Below are 22,590 nucleotides of genomic sequence, written 5' to 3' on the forward strand. Positions count from 1 at the left end.
ATTTCCATCATCACAGAAAGTTCTACTGGCCAGTGCAGTTCTAGGAGCTTTTACTTTGAAGACACACTCCGTATTGAGATGAGGTAATCTCATTCATTTTTTTTTTCGTATGTTTATCCAGTTAGACCACCACTGCCATTTAAAAAGATTTTTCTTTCAATTGACCTTATACAAAAATCACTGTATTACTACATGCTAGTAATGAAAAGGTAAACTCCATTCACAACAACATCAAAAAAAATAGAATAGTTAACAATAAATTTAACCAAGAATGTTCAAGACCTGTACTCTGAAATCTTCAAAACATCGCAAAGGGAAATTGAAGAAGACCTAAGTATATGGAGACATAGATCATGCTTGTGAATTGGAAGATTTCAGGTAGAAAATCATATAACCATAGACATAAGCTAGGCAGTTTCCTTCTTTCAAGAGCCAAAAGCCCTTCAGTTTCTATCTGCTTATGTTCATTCTCTAATGCCTTCCAATAATTTTTCAGGGTTTGTCAAGATTTCATCATTGTTAGAAGCTCTCCTGTGTCATCCTAACTGTGTCGTCCTACAACTGTTTATGTTGATAGAATCCTGAAACCATTTTTTTACTTATTTGTTCTGAGAATTTGTAGTCATCATTTTCTGCTTATTATAAGAAAGGCTATTGGACTTAACCTATTGACTGCAACATCACAGAACTCTACCAGCCAAAATAAAGACTGTTCAGACTGTTCTGATCCTTAGCCTTTTCTTCTTCTCACCACAGGTTAAGTCATATATTCTGTGTACCTGTAAAAGTCTTTCTACCTACACAGAGTGCATCTAACACAAGGACCCACCCAGTCCTTTAATACCCAAAGTGTAACTGTCATTTCCTCCCCAGGACACCCACATGCTCACAAACTTTCATCAACTCCCCAACTCCTCTGTCTGACACTCCAGGCCCCTGGTCTCATGTCATCTGGCCTTTCCAGTGTTCTCTCCCACCAGTCCCCTTGCTAATCCTACAGTCTAGTCTAGCCACAAAGGATGTGACAGGCCCCCAGTGTACTCAGGACTGCCACTCTTTGTGCCTTCGTTTGTGCTGTTCTTTCTACCTGATAGGCCCTTCCACCAGTCTGTCTGTCAAAATCAAATAGCTTCTTCACCGTCAAATCCAATGTCACTGACTCCATGGAGACACTCTGATCTCCCAACGGGAAGAAATCTGTCCCTCCTCTGTGCTCTTGCCATATTTTACTAACCTGCTCTTACAGGTTGCATCCTTTTCTGCCTTGTGTCAGGGCTATTTTGTGTATGGTCTTTCTCTTCTATATACTGATGTGCTGTATTTGGTTCATCTTTGCATCCCTGGAAGAGCCTTCACTACTTAGACCTCAGTGAGCACTTTATGAAATACCATGTACTGAACAGCTATATCTGTGGGCTTGTCCAAAGCCCTGATTCCTATGAGAGGCACAGCTACTCTGATGTTAGTGAAGTGCTCCTACTTCTGTGACCCTGAAGACAAATCAAGACAGAAGGATAGACTCCTTCCACTTCCATTTGCAGAGGGACAACACAAGTAATGCTCTGGATTATTCCACCAGCAATTTTCCAGATTTTTGATGAGTTTTTACAAATGAAATACCTGCTGCTGTGCCAATGGTCTTAGCATGCTGACCACTGTCTTCAGGTTGCCCCACTCACGAAAAGTTGTGGGCAGATCAGCCTGTGGGCACCTGATATTTCCAGCAGTCACTTCCAGTGGGCTTTTAAAGATACATATGCCTGGCCAGGCACAGTGGCTCACGTTTGTAATCCCAGCACTTTGGGAGGCCGAGGCAGGTGAATTACTTGAGGCCAAGAGTTTGGGACCAGCCTGGGCAACGTGGTGAAATGCTGTCTCTACTAAAAATACAAAAATTAGGCTGGGTGCAGTGGCTCACACCTGTAATCCCAGCACATTGGGAGGCAGAGGTAGTTGGATCACCTGAAGGTAGGAGTTCCAGACCAGCTTGGCCAACATGGAGAAAAATACAAAAATACAAAACTAAAAATAAAAATACAAAAACTAAAAATACAAAACTCAGCTGGGCATGGTTTGGGCACCTGTAATCCTAGCTACTCAGGAGGCTGAGGCAGGAGAATCACTTGAACCCAGGTGGTGGAGGTTGCAGTGAGCTAAGATCATGCCACTGCACTTCAGCCGGGGTGACAGAGTGAGACTCTGTCTCAAAAAAAAAAAAAAAAAAATTAGCTGGGTGTAGTGGCACACACCTGTAGTCCCAGCTACTCAAGAGGCTGAAGTGGGAGGATCACCTGAGCTTGGGCAGTTGAGGCTAGCAGTGAGCCGAGATCGCGCCACTGCACTCCAACCTGGGTGACAAAGTGAGACTCCAACTCAAAAGAAAAAAAGAATAACTCCTGAACAAAAGTTATAGACTGAACCAGACACATAAAATAGATTTTCTACCCTTTCATAGCAGTAGATACCTCAGAATGACAGGGCTTCCTCAGGAATCACTCACTACATCTGCATTTTGCCATCTAGTTCCTGTGACCCTGGTCAATATCAAATCTTTTGAACAATGACATTTCCCTGCTGTTAGTCTTCACTTCCACGTACCCATTCTTTAATGAGTGCCATATTCAGGTAAATTGCTATTCAAGATAGAATATAATTCCCATTTTTACACGGTCCTGAGCAATCCTGCACCGGCCCCTAAGGGAAGAACAGCCCCACCTGGATGAGATGTACTTAACAAAGGCTACAAAAGGAGGGTATGTGAGGCACGTAATGTCTGGGGTTTGATAATTTTTCAAGAAGTCCAAAGTATTCTACATAACAATGTGACCCAAACTTTTCCCATTACTCTCTATCTGGCAGATTTATGATAATGGGGCCATAATGCTTTAACAAGACAGCATGCAGAGTAAATGGTTCCTTAGCTCAGAAAGCAGGAGGAAATGCTTCTTTTATCTTCACTGTCCTTCAAAAATCCAGATAAGAGATCCCCTGCCTGCGCCACCATACAAAAGCAAATATTCCATGGAAAAAATAATCCCCATCAAAGCTGCTTCTTAGGCCTAAAAGCTTTTAAGAAGGGTGATGTCAGCTTTATAACAGTCTTTCTTCCTCTGTAGTCTACCTTCTCAGTGCTCACCAATACCTGCCTCTTTCCTTCTGGATGCACAGAAGACTACCCTTCCCAGCCCTGGGCAGTCAGGTGGGTGTGGCTAGTTCTGACTAATGAGCTGTGGGAGGAAGGGATGTGTGCTGCTTCCGGCTGAAGAATGGAGGGGCAACCTTGAGATCTCCAAGTGTTTTCTTACCATGTCACAGCAACCTAGGAGGCCGCGTGGTGGGGAAAGGGCAGCTGCAAGTGGAGATGTTTCTGTCTGCCCCTTGCCAACCTTAGCAGACATGCAGTTTAAGCAAGAAATAAACCTTTGTTGTGTTATACCAAGATTTGAGGATTAACTTCTTACTGTCTGACAGCCTAGCCTAGCACATATTTCCCCCCTTAACAGAAGCCACTAAGTAGTTAGTGATTCCAGAAGTTCTCATTCTGGCATGATCCCAGGTTAAACAATTCAGGGGAAAAAAATACCCATTTTATTGCAGTGTGATTGGCCCTGTGCAGTTAAATGGATCTCAACTCCTGTCATCCAGTACATTAAAGGAAAGTCCAGCCAGGATGGCGGATAAACATTCTCTCTCAGGTAAACTGTGATTGGTTCCTGGTGGCTGCCTGGAGATCTGTTTTGAAAATGATTCTCAGGCAAAAGTCTTGGCTACACAGGGAAGATGATGCAGTCCATTGCTGATGTCTGTTGTGGGCACGGGCACAGGGAGTCAGGGCACAGGTGGTGTTATCTGTCATCCTGTGTCTTACTACTATCAAAGGGAAGCTCACACACTTCCATGTGTCAGCAATGATGAGATCCTAGGGAGCCATTTGGCCCTGGTCTGAGACGTCTCCAGGGAGAAAAATATTAAATTCAGTGGTAGATCCAAGCACCAGTCCATTCTGAGCTTCCAGACTTACTCAGGTATATTAACCATGCTGTTGGAATCACGTTCCAAAAGGATGTTGTTGATGTTCTACTTTAGGAAGTAACTGGTGACAAACCACCCAGAGAGCTGGATATGTAAAGCAATCAGAATTCAAAGGTGTTGGTCCTTCTGACTCATCACCAGGATTCTCTACCTAGCTGCCATTCTAGATTCATCTTACTGTTTCACTTTGAGACACAGCCAAGGTGAAGCTGGGATAGAATGAGGCAACATTTTGAAAGTGTAGATATAATGCTTAGGGTCTGGGTATCCCATGGGAGAATGGGTTCCTTTGTCTTCTCCCTCCTACTCTTTACCTGGACTCTTCAGCTCACACAGTGACTCATCTTTACTGAGGGATGCTCTGAGCCCAGCTATTGCAAGAAGCTCCACCGTCTGCTCACTTCTGTGTTTACAACAGGGATGTCCAATCTTTTGGCTTCCCTGGACCACATTGGAAGAAGAATAATTGTCTTGGGCCACACATAAAATACACTAACACTAATGATAGCTGATGAGCAAAAAAAAAAAAAAAACAAAAAAACAAAAAAACCACAAATATCTCATAATGTTTTAAGCTAATTTACGAATTGGTGTTGGGCTGCATTCAAAGCTATCCTGGGCCGCAGGTTGGACAAGCTTGGTTTATAATAATCCCAGCAGGCAGACACTTCCTTATTTATATATAAGGAGTCTCAAGCACAGAGACGTTAAGAATCCAGGCCAAAGTCTCAATAAGTAAACCTGGAAATGTTTGAGTCCAGAGCCCCGTGCTTGGCACAGTATGTGACAAAAACAAACAAAGTAATCATCATGGCGGATGGGAGGCAGGACTAGATTGCAACTCCAACTTGGATGGACAGAGCAGTGTGCAGAGGCTCGCACTGTGAATTTTAGCTCCAGATTGACTGCAAGAACAAACCAGCAATCCCAAGAGGACCCACAGACCCTCTGAAGGAAGCAGATTGCTCCTGCAGGACCCAGGAGAAACCCCAAATATTGTGGGTGCCCCAACTGCAGAAGTGGGAAAGGGAGAGCCTCCTCTCCTGAACACACATCCCCACTAAAGTAACTGAAGGTCTCTTTGTGGGAGAAGTTTCCAACCGTACCTGAAGCTAAGTCAATTTAGAGAGCCGAGTGAAATACAGCGGTAGAGGAAGAAGAAAGGCCCTGGGCGCTCGCTGGGTCCACAAGCAGGCCATTCCTGCCTGGCACCATAGGAATCTATCAGCAGGGCGGCCAGAGGAGCCGGGGGATCAGGGGGAGAAACACCAAAGGGAGAAGGAAATCTCCAGCTGAACTTTGTAACAATTTGAATGGGGCAAGAAGCCTCCTGGCCAGAACTCGGGGAAGGACACGAAACCAGTGTGCAGACTCCATAGGTGGGGAATGAACCAAGCCCTTTTCTTTCGCAGCTGGGAGGAGGGTAGCCTGGGGCAATTTCTCAAGCCCAGCTGCCCATTGCCTGGAAACAGATTAGGGGCTGTTAGTGGGGACATGGTGGGAATGAGACTGGCCCTTTGATTTGTATGGGAGGTGGGTGAGTCCTGTGACTGCTGGCTTTTCTCCACTTCCCTGACAACCTGCATGACTCAGCAGAAGCAGCCATAATCCTCCTAGGTACACAACTCCACTGACCTGGGAGCCTCACCCCCATCTCCCACAGCAGCTGCAGTAAGACCCACCCAAGGAGAGACTGTGCTCAGACACGCCTAGCCTTGCCCCAACCCAATGGTCTTTCCCTATTCACCGTGGTAGCTAAAGACAAAGGACATATACTCCTGGGAGTTCTAGGGCCTTGCCTACCACCTGTTTCTCCCCAAACTACCACAGCTGATGCTCTCTGGAAAGCAACATGACCCGGCAGGAGGCCAACCAGCACAAAAATAGAGCATTAAACCACCAAAGCTAAAAACCCTCACAGAGTCCATTGCACCTCCCTACCACCTCCACTGGAACAGGCACTGGTATCCACGCCTGAGAGACCCATACAAGATTCACGTCACAGTATTCTGTGCAGACAACCCCCAGTACCAGCCCAGAGTCAGGCAGACTTGCTGGGTGGCTAGACCCAGAAGAGAGACAACAATCACTGCAGTTCTGCTTACAGGAAGCCACATCCATAGGGAAAGGGGGAGAGTACTACATCAAGGGAACACTCCATGGGACAAAAGTATATGAACAACAGCCTTCAGCCCTAGACCTTCCCTCTGACAGAGCCTACCCAAATGAGAAGAAACCAGAAAACTAACTCTGGTAATATGACAAAACAAGGCTCTTTAACAACCTCTAAAAATCATACTAGTGCACCAGCAATGGATGCAAACCAAGAAGAAATTCCTGATTTACCTGAAAAAGAATTCAGGAGGTTAGTTATGAAGCTAATCGGGGAGGCACCAAAGAAAGGCAAAGCCCAATACTAGAAATCTAAAAAACGATGCAAGAAGTAAAGAGAGAAATATTCAAGGAAATAGTTTAAAGAAAAAACAAAACTTCAGGAAACATTGGACACACTTATAGAAATGGAAAATGCTCTGGAAAGTCTCAGCAATAGAATTGAACAAGTAGAAGAAAGAAATTCGGAGCTCAAAGACAAGGTCTTCAAATTAACCCAATCCAAAACATTGAAAAAGAATAAGAAAATATGAAAGAAGCCTCCAAGAAGTCTGGGATTATGTTAAACAATCAAACCTAAGGATAATTGGTGTTCCTGAGGAAGAAGAGGATTCTAAAAGCTTGGAAAACATATTTGGGGAAATAATCAAGGAAAACTTCCCCAGCCTTGCTAGAGACCTAGATATCCAAATACAGGAAGCACAAAGAACACCTAGGAAATTCATTGCAAAAAGACCATTGCCTAGACACACTGTCATCAGGTTATCCAAAGTTAAGACAAAGGAAAGAATCTTAAGAGCTGTGAGACAGAAGCATCAGGTAACCTATAAAGGAAAAACCTATCAGATTAACAACAGATTTCTCAGCAGAAAACTACTAGCTAGAAGAGACTGGGGCCCTATCTTCAGCCTCTTCAAACCAAACAATTATCAGCCAAGAATTATTTCTCCAGTGAAACTAAGCATCATATATGAAGGAAAGATACAGTCTTTTTCAGACAAACAAATGCTGAGAGAATTCGCCACTACCGAGCTACCACTACAAGAACTGCTAAAAGGAGCTTTAAGTCTTGAAACAAATCCTGGAAACACATCAAAACAGAACCTCTTTAAAGCATAAATCACACAGGACCTATGAAACAAAAATACAAGTTAAAAAGCAAAAACAATAAAACCAAAGTACACAGGCAACAAAGAGCACCATGAATGCAATGGTACCTCTTATTTCAATACTAACATTGAATGTAAATGGCCCAAACACTCCACTTAAAAAAATACAGAACCACAGAATGGATAAGAACCCACCAACCAACTACCTGCTGTCTTCAGGAGACTCGCCTAACATATAAGGACTCACATAAACTTAAAGTAAAGGGGTGGAAAAAGGCATTTCATGCAAATGGACACCAAAAGCAAGCAGGGGTAGCTATTCTTGTATCAGACAAAACAAACTTTAAAGCAACAGCAGTTAAAAGAGACAAAGAGGGATATTATGTAATGGTAAAGGCCTTGTCCAACAGGAAAATATCACAATCCTAAACATATATGCACCTAACACTGGAGCTCCCAAATTTATAAAACAATTACTTATAGAACTAAGTGGGGGACTTCAATCCTCCATGGAGAACACTAGGCAGGTCATCAGACAGAAAGCCAACAAAGAAGCAATGGATTTAAACAATGGATTTAAACAAATGGACTTTACAGATAGATTCAGAACATTTCATCCAACAACCACAGAATACACATTCTATTCAACAGTGGATGGAACTGTCTCCAAGATAGACCTTATGATAGGTCATAAGACAAGCCTCAATAAATTTAAGAAAACTGAAATTATATCAGGCACTCTTTCAGATCACAGTAGAATAACACTAGAAATCAACTCCAAAAGGAACCTTCAAAACCATGCAAATACATGGAAATTAAATCACCTGCTCTTGAATGAGCACTGGATCAAAAATGAAATCAAGATAGAAATTTAAAATTCTTCAAACTGAAACACAATAATGACATAACCTATCAAAACTTCTGGGATACAGCAAAGGCAGTGCTAAGAGGAAAGTTCATAACCCTAAACACCTACACCGAAAAGACTGAAAGAGCACAAACTGACAGTCTAAGGTCACATCTCAAGGAACTAGAGAAAAAAGAACAAACCAAACCCAAACCCAGCAGAAGAAAGGTAATAGCCAAGATCATCAGAGCAGAACGAAATGAAATTGAAGCAAAAAAAATACAAAAGATAAATGAAACATAAAGCTAGCTCTTTGAAAAGATAAATAAAATTGATAAACCATTAGCAAGATTAACCAAGAAGAGAGAAAATCCAAATAACCTCATTAAAAAATGAAACAGAAGTTATTACAAATGACACCACTGAAATACAAAAGATCATTCAAGGCTACTATGAACCTTTACGCACATAAACTAGAAAACCTAGAAGAGATGGATAAATTCCTGGAAAAATACAACCCTCCTAGCTTAAATCAGGAAGAACTAGATATCCTGAACAGAACAATAACAAGCAGTGAGATTAAAATGGTAATTTAAAAATTACCAATAAAAAAAGTCCAGGACCAGACAGATTCACAGCAGAAGTCTACCAGACATTCAAAGAAGAATTGGTACCAATCCTTTTGACACTATTCCACAAGATGGAGAAAGAAGGAACCCTCCTTAATTTATTCTACGAAGCCTGCATCACCCCAATACTAAAACCAGGAAAGGACATAACCAAAAAAGAAAACTACAGACCGAAATCCTTGATGAACATAGATGCTAAAATCCTTAACAAAATACTAGCTGAGTCCAACAACATATCAAAAAGATAATCCACCATGATCAAGTGGGTTTCATACCAGGGATGCAGCGATGGTTTAACATATGCAAGTCAACAAATGTGATACACCACATTAACAGAATAAAAAACAAAAATACATGATCATCTCAATAGATGCAGAAAGTGCATTTGACAAAATCCAGCATCTCTTTATGATTAAAACTCAGCAAAATTGGCATACAAGGGGCATACAATGTAACAAAAGCCATCTATGACAAACCCACAGCCAACATAATACTGAGTGGGGAAAAGCTGAAAAGTTCCCTCCAAGAACTGGAACAAGACAAGGATGCCTACTCTCACCACTCCTCTTCAACATAGTACTGGAAGTCCTAGCCAGAGCTATCAGACAAGAGAAAGAAATAAAGGGCATCCAAATCAGTAACGAGGAAGTCACACTGTCAGTGTTTGCTGACGATATGATCATCAGCAAACCCTAAAGGCTCCTCCAGAAAGCTCCTAGAACTGATAAAAGAATTCAGCAGGCCGGGCGCAGTGGCTCATGCCTGTAATCCTAGCACTTTGGGAGGCTGAGGTGGGTGGATTGCCTGAGCTCAGGAGTTCGAGACTAGCCTGGGCAACACAATGAAACCATGTCTCTACTAAAATTAGCCAGGCATGATAGTGTACGCCTGTAGTCCCAGTTACTCAGGAGGCTGAGGCAGAATTGCTAGAACCCAGGAGGCTGAGGCAGGAGAATTGCTAGAACACAGGAGGCAGAGGTTGCAGTGAACCGAGATCATGCCACTGAACTCCAGCCTGGGTGACAGAGTGAGACTCCGTCTCAAAAAAAAAAAAAAAAAAAAAAAGAATTCAGCAAAGTTTCCAGATACAAGATTAATGTACACAAATCAGTAGCTCTTCTATACACCAACAGCGATAATCAAGAACTTAATCCACTTTTACAATATCTGCAAACACACACACACACACACACACAAAACAAAAAAACAAACTTAGGAATAACCTAAGGTCAAAAGACCTCTCCAAGGAAAACTACAAAACACTGCTGAAAGAAATCACAGATAAAACAAACACATGAAAACACATCCCATGCTCATGGATGGATAAAATCAATATTGTAAAAATGACTATACTGCCAAATGCAATCTACAAATTCAATGCAATCTCCATCAAAATACCACCATCATTCTTCACAGAATTAGCAAAAATAATTCTAAAATTCATATGGAACAAAAAAAGAGCTCGCATAGCCAAAGCAACACTAAGCAAAAGGAACAAATCTGGAGGGATCATACTACCTGGTTTCAAACTATACTATAAGACCATAGTCATCAAAACAGTGTGGTACTGGTATATAAATAGGCACATAGGCCAATGGAACAGAACAGAGAACCCAGAAATAAACCCACTTACAGTCAACTGATCTTCAAAAAAGCAAACAAAAACATAAAGTGGGGAAAGGACACTCTTTTCAACAAATGGCGCTGGGATAATAGGCTAGCCACAGGTAGAAGAATGAAACTGGATCCTTATCTCTCACCTTACACAAAAATCAACTCAAGATGGATTAAGGACTTAAATTTAAGACCTGAAACTGTAAAAATTCTAGAAGATAACATTGGAAAAACGCTTCTAGACATTGGCTTAGGCAAGGATTTCATGAGCAAGAACCCAAAAGCAAATGCAATATAAACAAAGATAAATAGCTGGAACTTAATTAAACTAAAAAGCTTTTGCATAGCAAAAGGAACAGTCAGCAGAACAGACAACCCACAAAGTGGGAGAAAATCTTCACAATACATACATCTGACAAAGGACTAATATCCAGAATCTACAAAGAACTCAAACAAATCAGTAAGAAAAAAAAAAAAACAATTCCATCCAAAAGTGGGCTAAAAACATGAATAAACAATTCTCAAAAGAAGATATACAAATGGCCAACAGATATATGAAAAAATGCTTAACATCACTAGTGATCAGGGAAATGCAAATCAAAGCCACAATGCGATATCACCTTACTCCTGCAAGAATGGCCATAATCAAAAAATGAAAAACCAGTAGATGTTGGCACGGATGTGGTGATCAGGGAACACTTCTACACTGCTGGTGTAGAATGTAAACTAGTACAGCCACTATGGGAAACAGTGTGGAGATTTCTTAAAGAACTAAAAGTAGATCTACCATTTGATCCAGCAATCCCACTACTAGGTATCTACCCAGAAGAAAAGAAGTCATTATACGAAAAAGATGCTTGCAGACACATGCTTATAGCAGCACAATTCACAATTCCAAAATCGTCGAACCAACCCAAATGCCCATCAATCAACAAGTGGATAAAGAAACTGTGATATATACGGTGGGACACTACTCAGCCATAAAAAGGAATGAATTAACAGTATTTGCAGCAATCTGGATGGGATTGGAGCCTTATTCTAAGTGAAGTAATTCAGAAATTGAAAAGCAAACATCATATGTTCTCACTGATATGTGGGAGCTAAACTATGAGGATACAAAGGCAGAAGAATGAAACAGTGGACTGTGGGGACTTGAGGCGGGGAAGAAAAGGTGGGGGTGAGGGAGAAAAGACTACAAATATGGTATAGTATATACTGCTTGGGTGATGGGTGCACCAATATTTCACAAATCACCACTAAGGAACTTCCTTATGTAACCAAGTACCACCTGTACCCCAATAACTTATGGAAAAAATAACAAATCTGGTTGCTTGCTAACACTTTCGGTTCAATAGAAGGAAGAGATTAAAAATTGCCAATCTGAGATAGTTGAGTGTAGTGGTTAATGACAGGAACTTCAGCACCGAAGAGACTTTAGTTTGAGGTTTGACTCTACATTTTTTCTTTAACTTGTGAAGCCTCAGGCAAGTGTCTCAGCCTCATCTTTCTTATCTGTAATATGGGAACACATGGAATTTACTTCATCTTCCTGTGAGGACTTGGTGAGATATAAAGTAATTAGTTGACCCTGGCATCAAAAAAATGGCTCTTATTATTTTCAATGTTGTATTATCCTTCCCCTCACCCCCTAATTATCACAGGCAAACTTAAAATTAGTTGTTTTCTATTAACGTTGGCTATATGGAAAAAAAAATGTCCACCTAAGAAGGAAATTCCTGCCAAACAAATGTCAAGTCTGTTAAGACCTAAAAGCCTTTATACAGATTTATTTCAATGTTTTTCCACATGTTCTGATTCTTTCAGTTTTCTATTATGATATACTGCAACCAAATGCCATATCTTATACTGTGTCAGCCTGTGTACAGAAGCATTTAAAATGTGGCCCTGAGGGAAGATCCATTATCTTCTTAAATGTTAAAAAAAGTTATTTTTCCTTAACCTTGTTAGAAGAATTCAGGGTTACAATGACCCCTGTTCTGTGATTGAGCATTGTTCAGAACAACCATCAAAGACAGACTGTCTAGGGGCAAAAGGGAACTGCTGACTGGAAGGCTAAAAGGCAAGTCTCAAGTACCCAGGGTTGCCATGACACCACACGGAAGTGAAGATTAGTCAGGGATCTCCAGAGAAAACAGAACCAACACAGTGTGTGTGTGTGTGTGTGTGTGTGTGTGTGTGTGTGTGTGTGTGTGTGTATAAAGAGAGAGTTTTATTTTAAGGAATTGCATCATGTAACTTTGGGGGTCAGCAAGTCCAAAATATGTAGAGTGGGCTGGCAGGGTGAAGACAGTCCAAAGACAGTGTCCTGGTAGAACCCCTTTTGGCTTGAGGAGGTCAGTCTTTGTTCTATTAAGGCCTTCAACTGACTGGATGAGGCCCACTCACAGAATGGAGAGTAATCTGCTTAACCCAAAGAGTACTGATAAATGGTACTCTCAACTAAGAAATACCTTCACAGAAACATCTAGAATTGTTAACACATAAAATTAACCATCACAGGAAGTCACATTCTATTTTGTGCTAGTGTTCCTAGTCCTAAAATCTCCTGTCTTCTATATCACACACATCTATCTCAATAACCCACAAAACTCCATCGGTTCCTCTGAGGAAAAGGAAGATTAACAGGGTATTATTATTCCCTGACCACTCTATGAGTTGTGCCTTAATCTGAGTTTATTCTAGGCTTTTCTTAACCCGCTTGTAACCCACACCATATTTTCAAATTCCCTGGGCCAATATAATAGAAGTGAAGCATGTGCGAATATTTACAATGACATGAAGAGAGAAAAAGGAAAGCTTGTGTCTTTTTAGTGGCTGTTAAATAGATTCTCAGCCATATGTCTCCAAATGCTTCAATAAAAATGATATTTTCCTTTCATTTAAAATATTTGTGTTTAAATTTTTTTTTAAAAAAAAGGGTCTTACTCTGTCATTTAGGCTACAGTGCAGCAGCACAATCACAGCTCACTGCAGCCTTGACTTCCTGGGTTCAAGTGATCCTCCCACCTTAGCCTCCTAAGTAGCTGGGACTACAGGTGTGCACGACCATGCCTGGCTGATTTTTGTATTTTTTGTAGAGCCAGGGTTTTGTCATGTTGCCCAGGCTGGTCTCGAACTCCTGAGCTCAAGCAATCCTCTCACTTCGACCCCCCGAACTGTTGGGATTACAGGCATAAGCCACCGCGCCTGGCTGTGTTTACATTTTTTTCTTCCTAGCCCCTGATATCTAGAAATAGCTGAGTGATAGCAAGAACTGTTCCCTTTGCACAGGCATTTGTTATAGTTCAAGTGCAGGCTGAAGAGTGAACCACAGATGCCGGAGGCTGTGATGAGGCACAACCATGAAAGAGAGCTGCTGCCAGGCTGTGAGGCAAAAATGAGATACTGAATATAAAAATGCCAGGATTCGGCTGGGCGCGGTGGCTCACGCCTGTAATCCCAGCACTTTGGGAGGCCGAGGCGGGCGGATCACGAGGTCAGGAGATCGAGACCATCCTGGCTACCATGGTGAAACCCCGTCTCTACTAAAAATACAAAAAATTAGCCGGGCGTGGTGGCGGGCGCCTGTAGTCCCAGCTACTGGGGAGGCTGAGGCAGGAGAATGGCGGGAACCCGGGAGGCGGAGCTTGCAGTGAGCCGAGATGGCGCCACTGCACCCAGCCTGGGCGACAGAGCGAGACTCCGTCTCAAAAAACAAACAAACAAACAAACAAACAAACAAACAAGAAAACCAAACCAAACCAAAATACCAGGATTCCTGTGAAACTTCCGTTCACTCTCCCAGGTCTCTCCCACCCTCCCCTGTCCTGCTGTGTGCTTGGGAAACCAGCCATTGATGCAGCCTCTGGCTGCTGGTTGTGTTCAGCCAGTGGGGAGCAATGGTGAGAAATGGGAAGGAGGGAGAAGACTGAGGTCTTGGTCTTAACTTTGAAGCTCCTTCCCCGAGAGGACACACTGGATTTGCTGTGTGCCTCAGCCCAAAGTCACAACTCCTCTCAGCAGACTCCCGGGTTCCACTTGTGGCCCCACCCCTTGCTTCCTGGGATCTAGGACGGCTGCTTCTCAGTGTTGCCAGCCCCGCTGTCCTGAATGAGCCTGCATAGTTGCCCTCTTCCCTGTGCATAACTTCTGAACAGCCCCTTTATCAAAAACCTTTTTTCTTTTTTTTTTTTTTAGACAGAGTCTGGCTCTGTTGCCCAGGCTGGAGTGCGGTGGCGTGACCTTGGCTCACTGCATCCTCCACCTCCCAGGTTCAAGTGATTCTTGTGCCTCAGCCTCCCGGGTAGCTAGGATTATAGGTGCCCTCCACCACAACCGGCTAATTTTTTGTATTTTTAATAGAGACAGGGTTTCGCCATAGCGAAGCTGGTCTTGAACTCCTGGACTCAAGTGATCTGCCCGCCTCAGCCTCCCAAAGTGCTAGGATTACAGGCGTGAGCCACCATACCAGCCAAAAACTCTTTTAATTACTGTTGCCTGCTGGTGCTGACTAATAAGGTATTCAATATTCTCTATTTTCCCTTTTATTAAAAATTTGGTACCAAATATATAAATCCTTTAAGATATTTCTGAATTTTTTACAAGCTATTACTGAACAAATACTTTTTGATGTTTCTCAATGTTCTTTAAGCACTCATGTAATACTTTCCTCCATCAATCCAAAGTCTAGCATCATCACAAGTCCTACCATGTTAGGAGAATTATGTAAACCACAGTGTTTGCCTTTGTATCCTAGTTTTAAGAAAACTCTGTTAAGTTTATTAATCATTGTCAATAGTTAAATTGAGTTGAGTATCCAGGAACAACTATTACTCTGCTTTTTGAAATAATTGTTAAAACTGGTTTTCATCCTATTTTGCCATTGTCTTTTCCACTGTTTTTAATATGGTGAATCATCTAAATCCTTTTGGGAATATGAATAAAATACATTGTAATTAATAAACATTTCAATGTCAAAATCAGGCCCACATCAGCATTAAGACTATAGGAAAGACCAAGAAACCCAATTTCATAAAAGTCCACTTGAAAATAAGCCCAAGACGCAAGAAACAAAAAGCCAGGAGAACAGTTGGATCCCATCCACGGGCATCTAGGTCCAGACAGCAAATCCATAACCACCCCCTTCTCTTCATCCACTGGAAGCACCTCCGGCCCTGGGTAGTAGTTTCTATTTCCTCAGTCTCCCGTGAGCCTTAAGAGACATTTAGGAACAGCCCAAACTTACTCTTGGTGTGGGGCTCCTGTCTTGGTCAGCAAGGTCAGCACAAAAAACATAAAAATCACGAAGACTGCAAGACCAACCCAAAATCCAATCACAATGGAATCTGAAAGACAGTTAATACTGGGATTAGTATTTCACAGTAGTTTAAAACTTGAACATTCAAGAATCAGAGCTTCTTGGAGAGGCTTTGGTACATGAAACATGAAAGGAAATCAACAGTCTGATCCGCAGTTGGCTGGAGATTGATAAGATGTAAAGGATGAGGAGGAGGGAGGAGTCTGCTCCGCCTCCAGGTTTCTGTCCCAGATAGCATGAAGGGATTTAGGCCTCATTGACTCATGCTTTCCACATCTCAAGGAAGGAACCTAGACCAGAGCATAGGTTATCTGGGACCCCAAGATTCCACTAATGTGTTTTGAGTTAGAAAATAAAATTTTTAGCAGACTACCAACTCAAGTTTTAAGTGCATTTGGATTCCTACTGTTAAAAGAAAAACTTTAGACAAATTAAATTTAACAGGTCTTAACTGTGCAAGGAAAACAAAATTCTTGAACTGGGAAGCTCCCAGAATCAGAATAGATTCAGAGAGACTCTGGGCTGCCTCATGGTTGGTTAAGATTTAGGGACAGAAAAAGGAAAATGATGTACAGAAAAAAGAAGCAAGGTACGGAAACAGCTGGATTTGAACACCATTTGAACAGCTGTCTGCCTGGGAGTGCCTAAAGTGCAGCTGCTGTGATTAGCTGAGACTGAGCTACTGTTACAGAAGCATTCGCTAGGTTTTCAGTTTGCTTACCTAGTAAGCTAGGTCACAGCTCATACCTAAGAATGCAAGTATGCAAATATGGAGGCCTTCTTGGGCCAAATTTTAGTTTAACAACTCAATTGGTTAGCAGCTCAATTAGGTAGCAACTTTGCATTCTCACTTACGTTCACCATGGATAATTCAGGCTTTCATTAATTCTTGCAGAGAACATACAGATGGCCTCTTGAGTGCTCTCTCTGCCTTCTGCCTTTCCCCGTGCTTTATTTCTGTACAAACCTGCTTTAATCACAGCCCTGATGATACTGCCCTTTCATGAAAAGCTCTCCAACAAAAACAGAACTGACCCACTTTTCCAGATTAAAAGAGATTCCATACGTAAAGCACTTTATACAAGGTCTGACATCTGAGAAAACAGTACACCACAGGTGCTGGCTACCGTCATTAGAATTGTCATTTTCTCCCAATTTACCTCACTTTAAAAGCCATGTGTTTCCAATCAAACTAGGGGACACTGTGTCCCCGTATTTACCTTAGCCACAGCTTCCTCACAGCCACACCTTACCAGGGCTCTTACCAATACCTGGCTGGAACGACTTTTCCCAACGCGGAGCTAATGAAAGTGTATCCATCCTTCCGAGTCCATCCACTACAGTATCTACTAAGCCTCAACTAATTTCCATAATTGATGTGTCCTCTCCCTCCTTTGAACCCAATAACATTTTGTCTGTACTTCCCTAAACAGGGCTCTCCTTGGTCCTATCTTGGATAACAATCACAATTCTTTATCTCTAGGACCAAGGTTAGATTGGATTGTCTACAGAACTTGGTACTTGCACAGTAAAGCCTCAAATCTAGGACACAACAGAGTTGAATCATTCTACATTTTTTGGCCTATACTAAGAAGCTTATCTATGTGGAAATACAATGAGGATGCTTAGCAATCTTCTAAAAATAAGTGATTGGAGCTTAAATATTAAATGTGTTTAAATGCAAAGCTTTATTCTAATTAAATTATGTATATGTAGCACTTTTTCCAAAGTGAAGAAATCAGATTAACAATTTACTCTGCATAATTCATACTTTCATCCCACGTATACTGTTGCCTAGAGGTTAACAATGTGTGTTCAGCACTCTGAAAAACTAATGTGTCTAACCTTAAGTGCCAAAGAAATAGAAATTGTATACTTTGCCTTTTAATATAGTAGAAATGAGGTATAAAAAAAGACATAAGGGAAACCTTGATCTTAGAATTTTGGCCTCCAGAATTGTGAGAGAATAAATTTCCAGTTATTTGTTATGACAGCACTAGGAAACTAATACAACTTGTTTAACATAAATTTAAATTTAAATTTATGTGTTAATTTCCTCAAATCCCACTTCTATAATCTTGTCTAATACAGCTAATTTATAACAACAACAACAACAAAAGACATAAGGGCCAGGCGCAGTGGCTCACGCCTGTAATCCCAGCACTTTGGGAGGCCGAGGCGGGCAGATCACGAGGTCAGGAGATCAAAACCATCCTGGCTAAGACAGTGAAACCCCGTCTCTACTAAAAATAAAAAAAAAAAAAATAGCCAGGCATGGTGGCAGACGCCTGTAGTCCCAGCTACTCGGGAGGCTGAGGCAGGAGAATGGCATGAACCCGGGAGGCGGAGCTTGCAGTGAGCAGAGATCGCACCACAGCACTCCAGCCTGGGTGACAGAGCAAGACTCAGTCTCAAAAAAAAAAAAAAAAAGACGTAAGGACAAATACCAAACACCACATGTACTGAGGTACAACTAACACCAAATAATTAAATCTCAACTATCTGGACATGGACTGTGAAGAAACATTGTACAGATAAATAACAGTTCCCTATACTGTACTTTATCAACTGCCTGCATAGCAAAAGCAAATTCTAAAATTATACACCAATGCTATATTTAAGTTTTCGGTTTAGAACTGAATCATGTTGATTGACATTTTTCAAATCTGTGTACTAGGAAGGTGTTCTGCCAAGGACAGCTTTCACACTGCAAATGGTGGACTGACTCCCAGAGGTGGAGGAAAGCATGCCCTCAACCCAGCCCAGTCCCCCTTCCCTCTGCCCTTCTAAGTGCCCCCAGGGAGCTAATCAAAAAGCAGCAATAATGTGAAGCATAGGAGGGCTACGGCCTTCAGAGAAGGCAGGTGGTGGCAGAGTTGGGGAGAGGCAGGCTGTGGGTAGAATCTGAGAATCCTCATGATCCAACAGCATTTCCAAACATTTCCTTAATAATGCGGCATCTATGTTTTTCATGGCAATATGCTTTAAGTAGCTCTGCTTATTCACATTCCCCTTTGAACAAAATTTAGCTTCCTCAAGTTATTTCCACTAATTTCCCCCAACCTCATCTTCTGCCCTATGACCCATCCCCAGGGGATTTTCTCACCCTGAGCCTCTTACGAGAAACATCAGAGATCCCCATCTCATCCCAGAAATATCCAAACTCTCTTTAAGTTTTATTCACATGTAAGTTTCATGGGCATAGGCGCTACAGTAAGATGGGAAAAGTGGAGCCCCTGGTCTTCCCAAAAGCATCCTTTTCTGGGAAGTCAGAATAAAGCTTTATACAAAGCAAAGCTCCAATGAGGCTAGATGGTTAAGAAAGTCAAAAGAAACCTTCCAAAGGAGTTTCCACCACAGCCAAGCTACCACACTCTGTCCTGTCTAGACACTGAGCTACTTGGAGACTACTGTTGTAAAGGGGTAGAACAATTGCCCCGGGGAATTGCAAATGGAATGTGTCAGAATAAAGTAACCCCCCTTAACCTAACCTTTAATGAATGGAATGGAACAAGAGAGCTGAAAGTTGACATGATTTTTTTCCTTCCCAATCTAGGGTAGGACTAGGTTAACTACTCCACCCGACTCGCCCTCCTCTCCACCTCTTGAGGATAAATGGTGAACTTTCCATTTTGTGGTTATATGAAAAACAAGGGTTAATATTTCACTTGAAAGAGAGGGTTCATGATACTTTCCTCACATCACTTTTTGTTCCTAAGGCAGTAGGGTCAATTCTGTGATATGAATTCCTGGCAAAGAGCCAACAGTGATGTTCCCACACTTGTCTCTACTATCTTACTCCAAGCCTTTGGAAGCTCTAGCTCTGTTTCTCATCCTAACGACCTGGCTTCTTGCTGACTCATCCATGCATGGGTCTGGTATCTGCAAGGTGGCACATGAAAAAGCATGAATTTGGCCACCACTGATAGCTCAAATTAAGAGGATATTCCTTCAGTCTTTTCTCAACACAGCAGCCAGAGTGGTCCTGCTAAAATGTGATTGTCCACTCATTGACTCATCAGCTTTTGCTTCTGATGCTTTAAGAACACCTTGTCTCACCCAGCCACACCCTTCATAAATGACCCATTCCTCTCCTTCCCTTTATAGTGAGACACTTAAGAGATTTGTGTGTACATGCTGTCCCCAATTCCTCTCCTCTCATTTCTTCTTGAACCAATTCCATCAACCTTTTACCCCCAGCACTCCACTAAAACTGCTTTCCAAATCATTGCCAGTAACGTCTACATTATAAATCCAATGGTCGAATCTCATTCTTCAATTAACTTGACCTAATAGCAGCCTTTGACACAGACTGTCTTTGCAACCCTTTTTTCAGTTGGCATCCAGAAGACCACAATTGTCCAGTTTTCTTCCTACTTTCTGTACGTTCCCCTCAGGCACCTATGCTGCTATGCAACCCTCCAACTTCTAAACACAAGCGTGCCCAGGGCTCAGCGTTGGACTCTTCAGTTTTCTATCTACACTCACTTATCCAGCCTCTTGGCTTTGAACGCATACCATTCACCTGCTGATGACTCTCAAGTCTACAGTTTCCCCCAACACCTCTCCTCCCTTATCCTCCTGGATATGTGATAGGTGTCTCAATTTAACAGGTCCAAAAGGGAGCTCCTGGGGTTCCTCTCTGAAACCTCCTTCTCCCATACTCTTCACCCTCTCAGTTAAAGGCAATTCCATCCTGCCAGTTACTCAGGTCACAAATCTTCAAATCATTCTTGACTCTTCTTTCTCTTACACATACCGCCAATCCATTGACAAATCTTGCCAGATCCATCTTTTAAAAATATCCAGAATGTATGCATTTCTCACCACTTCACTCTCCCTATCTGACTCCAAGCCACCATCATCAGCTGCCTGGACTATGGCAAAGGCCTCCTGAATGGTCTCGGCTTCTAATCTCATGCCTTTCACTCCCCAGTTGCAGAATGATCTGTTGAAACCTAAGCCGGATGGCACTCCTCTGCTCCAGACCCTCAAGTGACTTCTCAGAGTTAAAAGGCCAAACAAAGTCCTTAGCATGACCTCTAAGGCCCCCCCACGTCCTTGGCCCCACAGCCTCTCTGACTTCGTTTCCTGCTGTTCTGCCTCTTATCACTCCCCTGGTACCACGCTGGCCTCCTTGCATGATCCAGTTCACTCCCGCCAAGGATCCTTTTCTGGGATGTTCTTCCCCCAGATATATTATTGCTCAATCTCTCACTTCCTTCAGGACTTTTCTCAAATCTCTCCTTCTCAGTAAGGCTTTCGATGGCAATTCTATACTGTCACCTCGACACTCCACATCCCTTTACCCCCACTCTATTTATCCTTTTATATTGCCGTCTGACATTATCTATTTAACTATTTATTGTCTGTCCCTCCCACTAGAATGCAAGCTCTATATGAGGAAATATTTTTGTCTTTTCAGTTCACTGTTGTCTCTCCAGTGCTTAAAATAGTATTGCACATAACAGATGCTGAACAAATATATATTGAATGAATGAATAAATAAGTTTCCACTTTGTTGGTGCCAAATCTGTATCAGATACATGTCCACTTCTGATACGTGATAAGGTTTAACATTGGATTCAAAACTGATGGCAAAAGAATTCTCAAGGACCATCTGAGGTTGCTTCTCAGATGAAACACCCTTTGAAGGTAGGAATCTTAATTTCAGCAGAGGAACTTCGTCTAAAGATGGAGCTATTGTTGCCAAGTATGATCCATTACAGGTAAGGCAAATAAAGATAACTGTTACGGTCATTCCTGTCCGCAATGAATGCTTCCCCTTGAAATGTCCTGCTTCTGTTCTTTTGAATCTGCATCTAATTAGCTTTGCATTTTGCCCAGCAAAACAAGGAGTCATACTTGAAGGTCAGGATCACAGCATTTTTACATGAAAGAGACTGTACCAGAGCACACATTTCAACAGTTGACTTGATCTTTTCACTTTCCTGTATATCTGGGGTTTTGTGTTTGTTTATTTTTTGTTCTCAATGTATTACATATATTGTCAGGTTCCTGAAGCTAAAGGCTGCTACTTATCAGCTCTCTTATATCAGAACGGTAAGTGCTCAGGCATTTTTGTTTTATCTTCATGTGAATATTAAAATTAACAAAAGCAATTGTTATTAATGGTATAGTAAGTAAAGTAAGTAAGGAAGGAATGAGTCACACCTCTGCCTATGTTTCTCAGGAAGTTTTCCAGCTATAATTATTTCTAGAATGCAATATCCTCAAAAAATAGTTTATTCAATCGTCTCTGGAAACGTACCAACCAAAATTACAGCAGCAGGCCTGTCTTCTGTGCCTCTTAAACTAAGGAAAAGAGACAGAAGCAAGCTGACACAAAAGTAAAGTTGATGTCACCAAGCAGTGAAAGCCCACATTTCAAGAAAATATGTGGCCATTTTCCCAGTCAGTTTGATATCCACTATAATTCAGAACAAGCAATTGTCCTTACATAAAGGTTATCCTAGAAAAACAACATATTAAAGAATTTAAGTCAATTAAAGAAGGTGATTTCACACCGAACAGCCTTCTATCAGATAATCAGTGACAGCATACCTTGATGAATACCATGTGCTTTTTTTTCCACAAAGAAATACTGAGCAGATGTCAATAAAGGAATGAATGGAAGTATTTAATTATTACTACTCACTTAAGGGGTAAAGGACATATGGCTTAATTAATGATTTTTGCTAAAGGAACAACAATAGAAAGCCCTTCTTGCAAAAGAGCCCCAAGTTGGTGCAAGAGATCATGAATGCCAAGACAGGTCAGGATAGAAGCAGCCAGGAAATAATTAAAGGAACGAAAAGACTTTCTTTGCTACATGTGTTTCTCTGATTCTAAGCCCTCTTATATTTCCTAATGTGTCCCACTAACCTGGACCAGTTCAGAACGTAAAAATTTTACAGTGCTGTGGATAAT

At 41.8% G+C, this 22,590-nt stretch overlaps 1 protein-coding gene across 6 annotated transcripts in view; it reads right to left on the reverse strand.

Moving 5' to 3' along the window:
* The window catches only part of MRAP2 (melanocortin 2 receptor accessory protein 2), a 104,667-nt gene that overhangs the window by 13,107 nt on the left and 68,970 nt on the right, over positions 1–22,590 (reverse strand). For all 6 annotated transcript variants that reach the window (XM_063637815.1, XM_055274128.2, XM_063637816.1 and 3 more), the window contains one exon: positions 15,589–15,688. In XM_063637815.1, coding sequence (XP_063493885.1) covers positions 15,589–15,688 — 100 coding nt within the window. The remainder of the gene's footprint in view (positions 1–15,588; positions 15,689–22,590) is intronic.

This window comes from Symphalangus syndactylus, chromosome 4 (assembly GCF_028878055.3).
Source record: "Symphalangus syndactylus isolate Jambi chromosome 4, NHGRI_mSymSyn1-v2.1_pri, whole genome shotgun sequence".
Lineage (NCBI taxonomy): Eukaryota > Metazoa > Chordata > Mammalia > Primates > Hylobatidae > Symphalangus > Symphalangus syndactylus.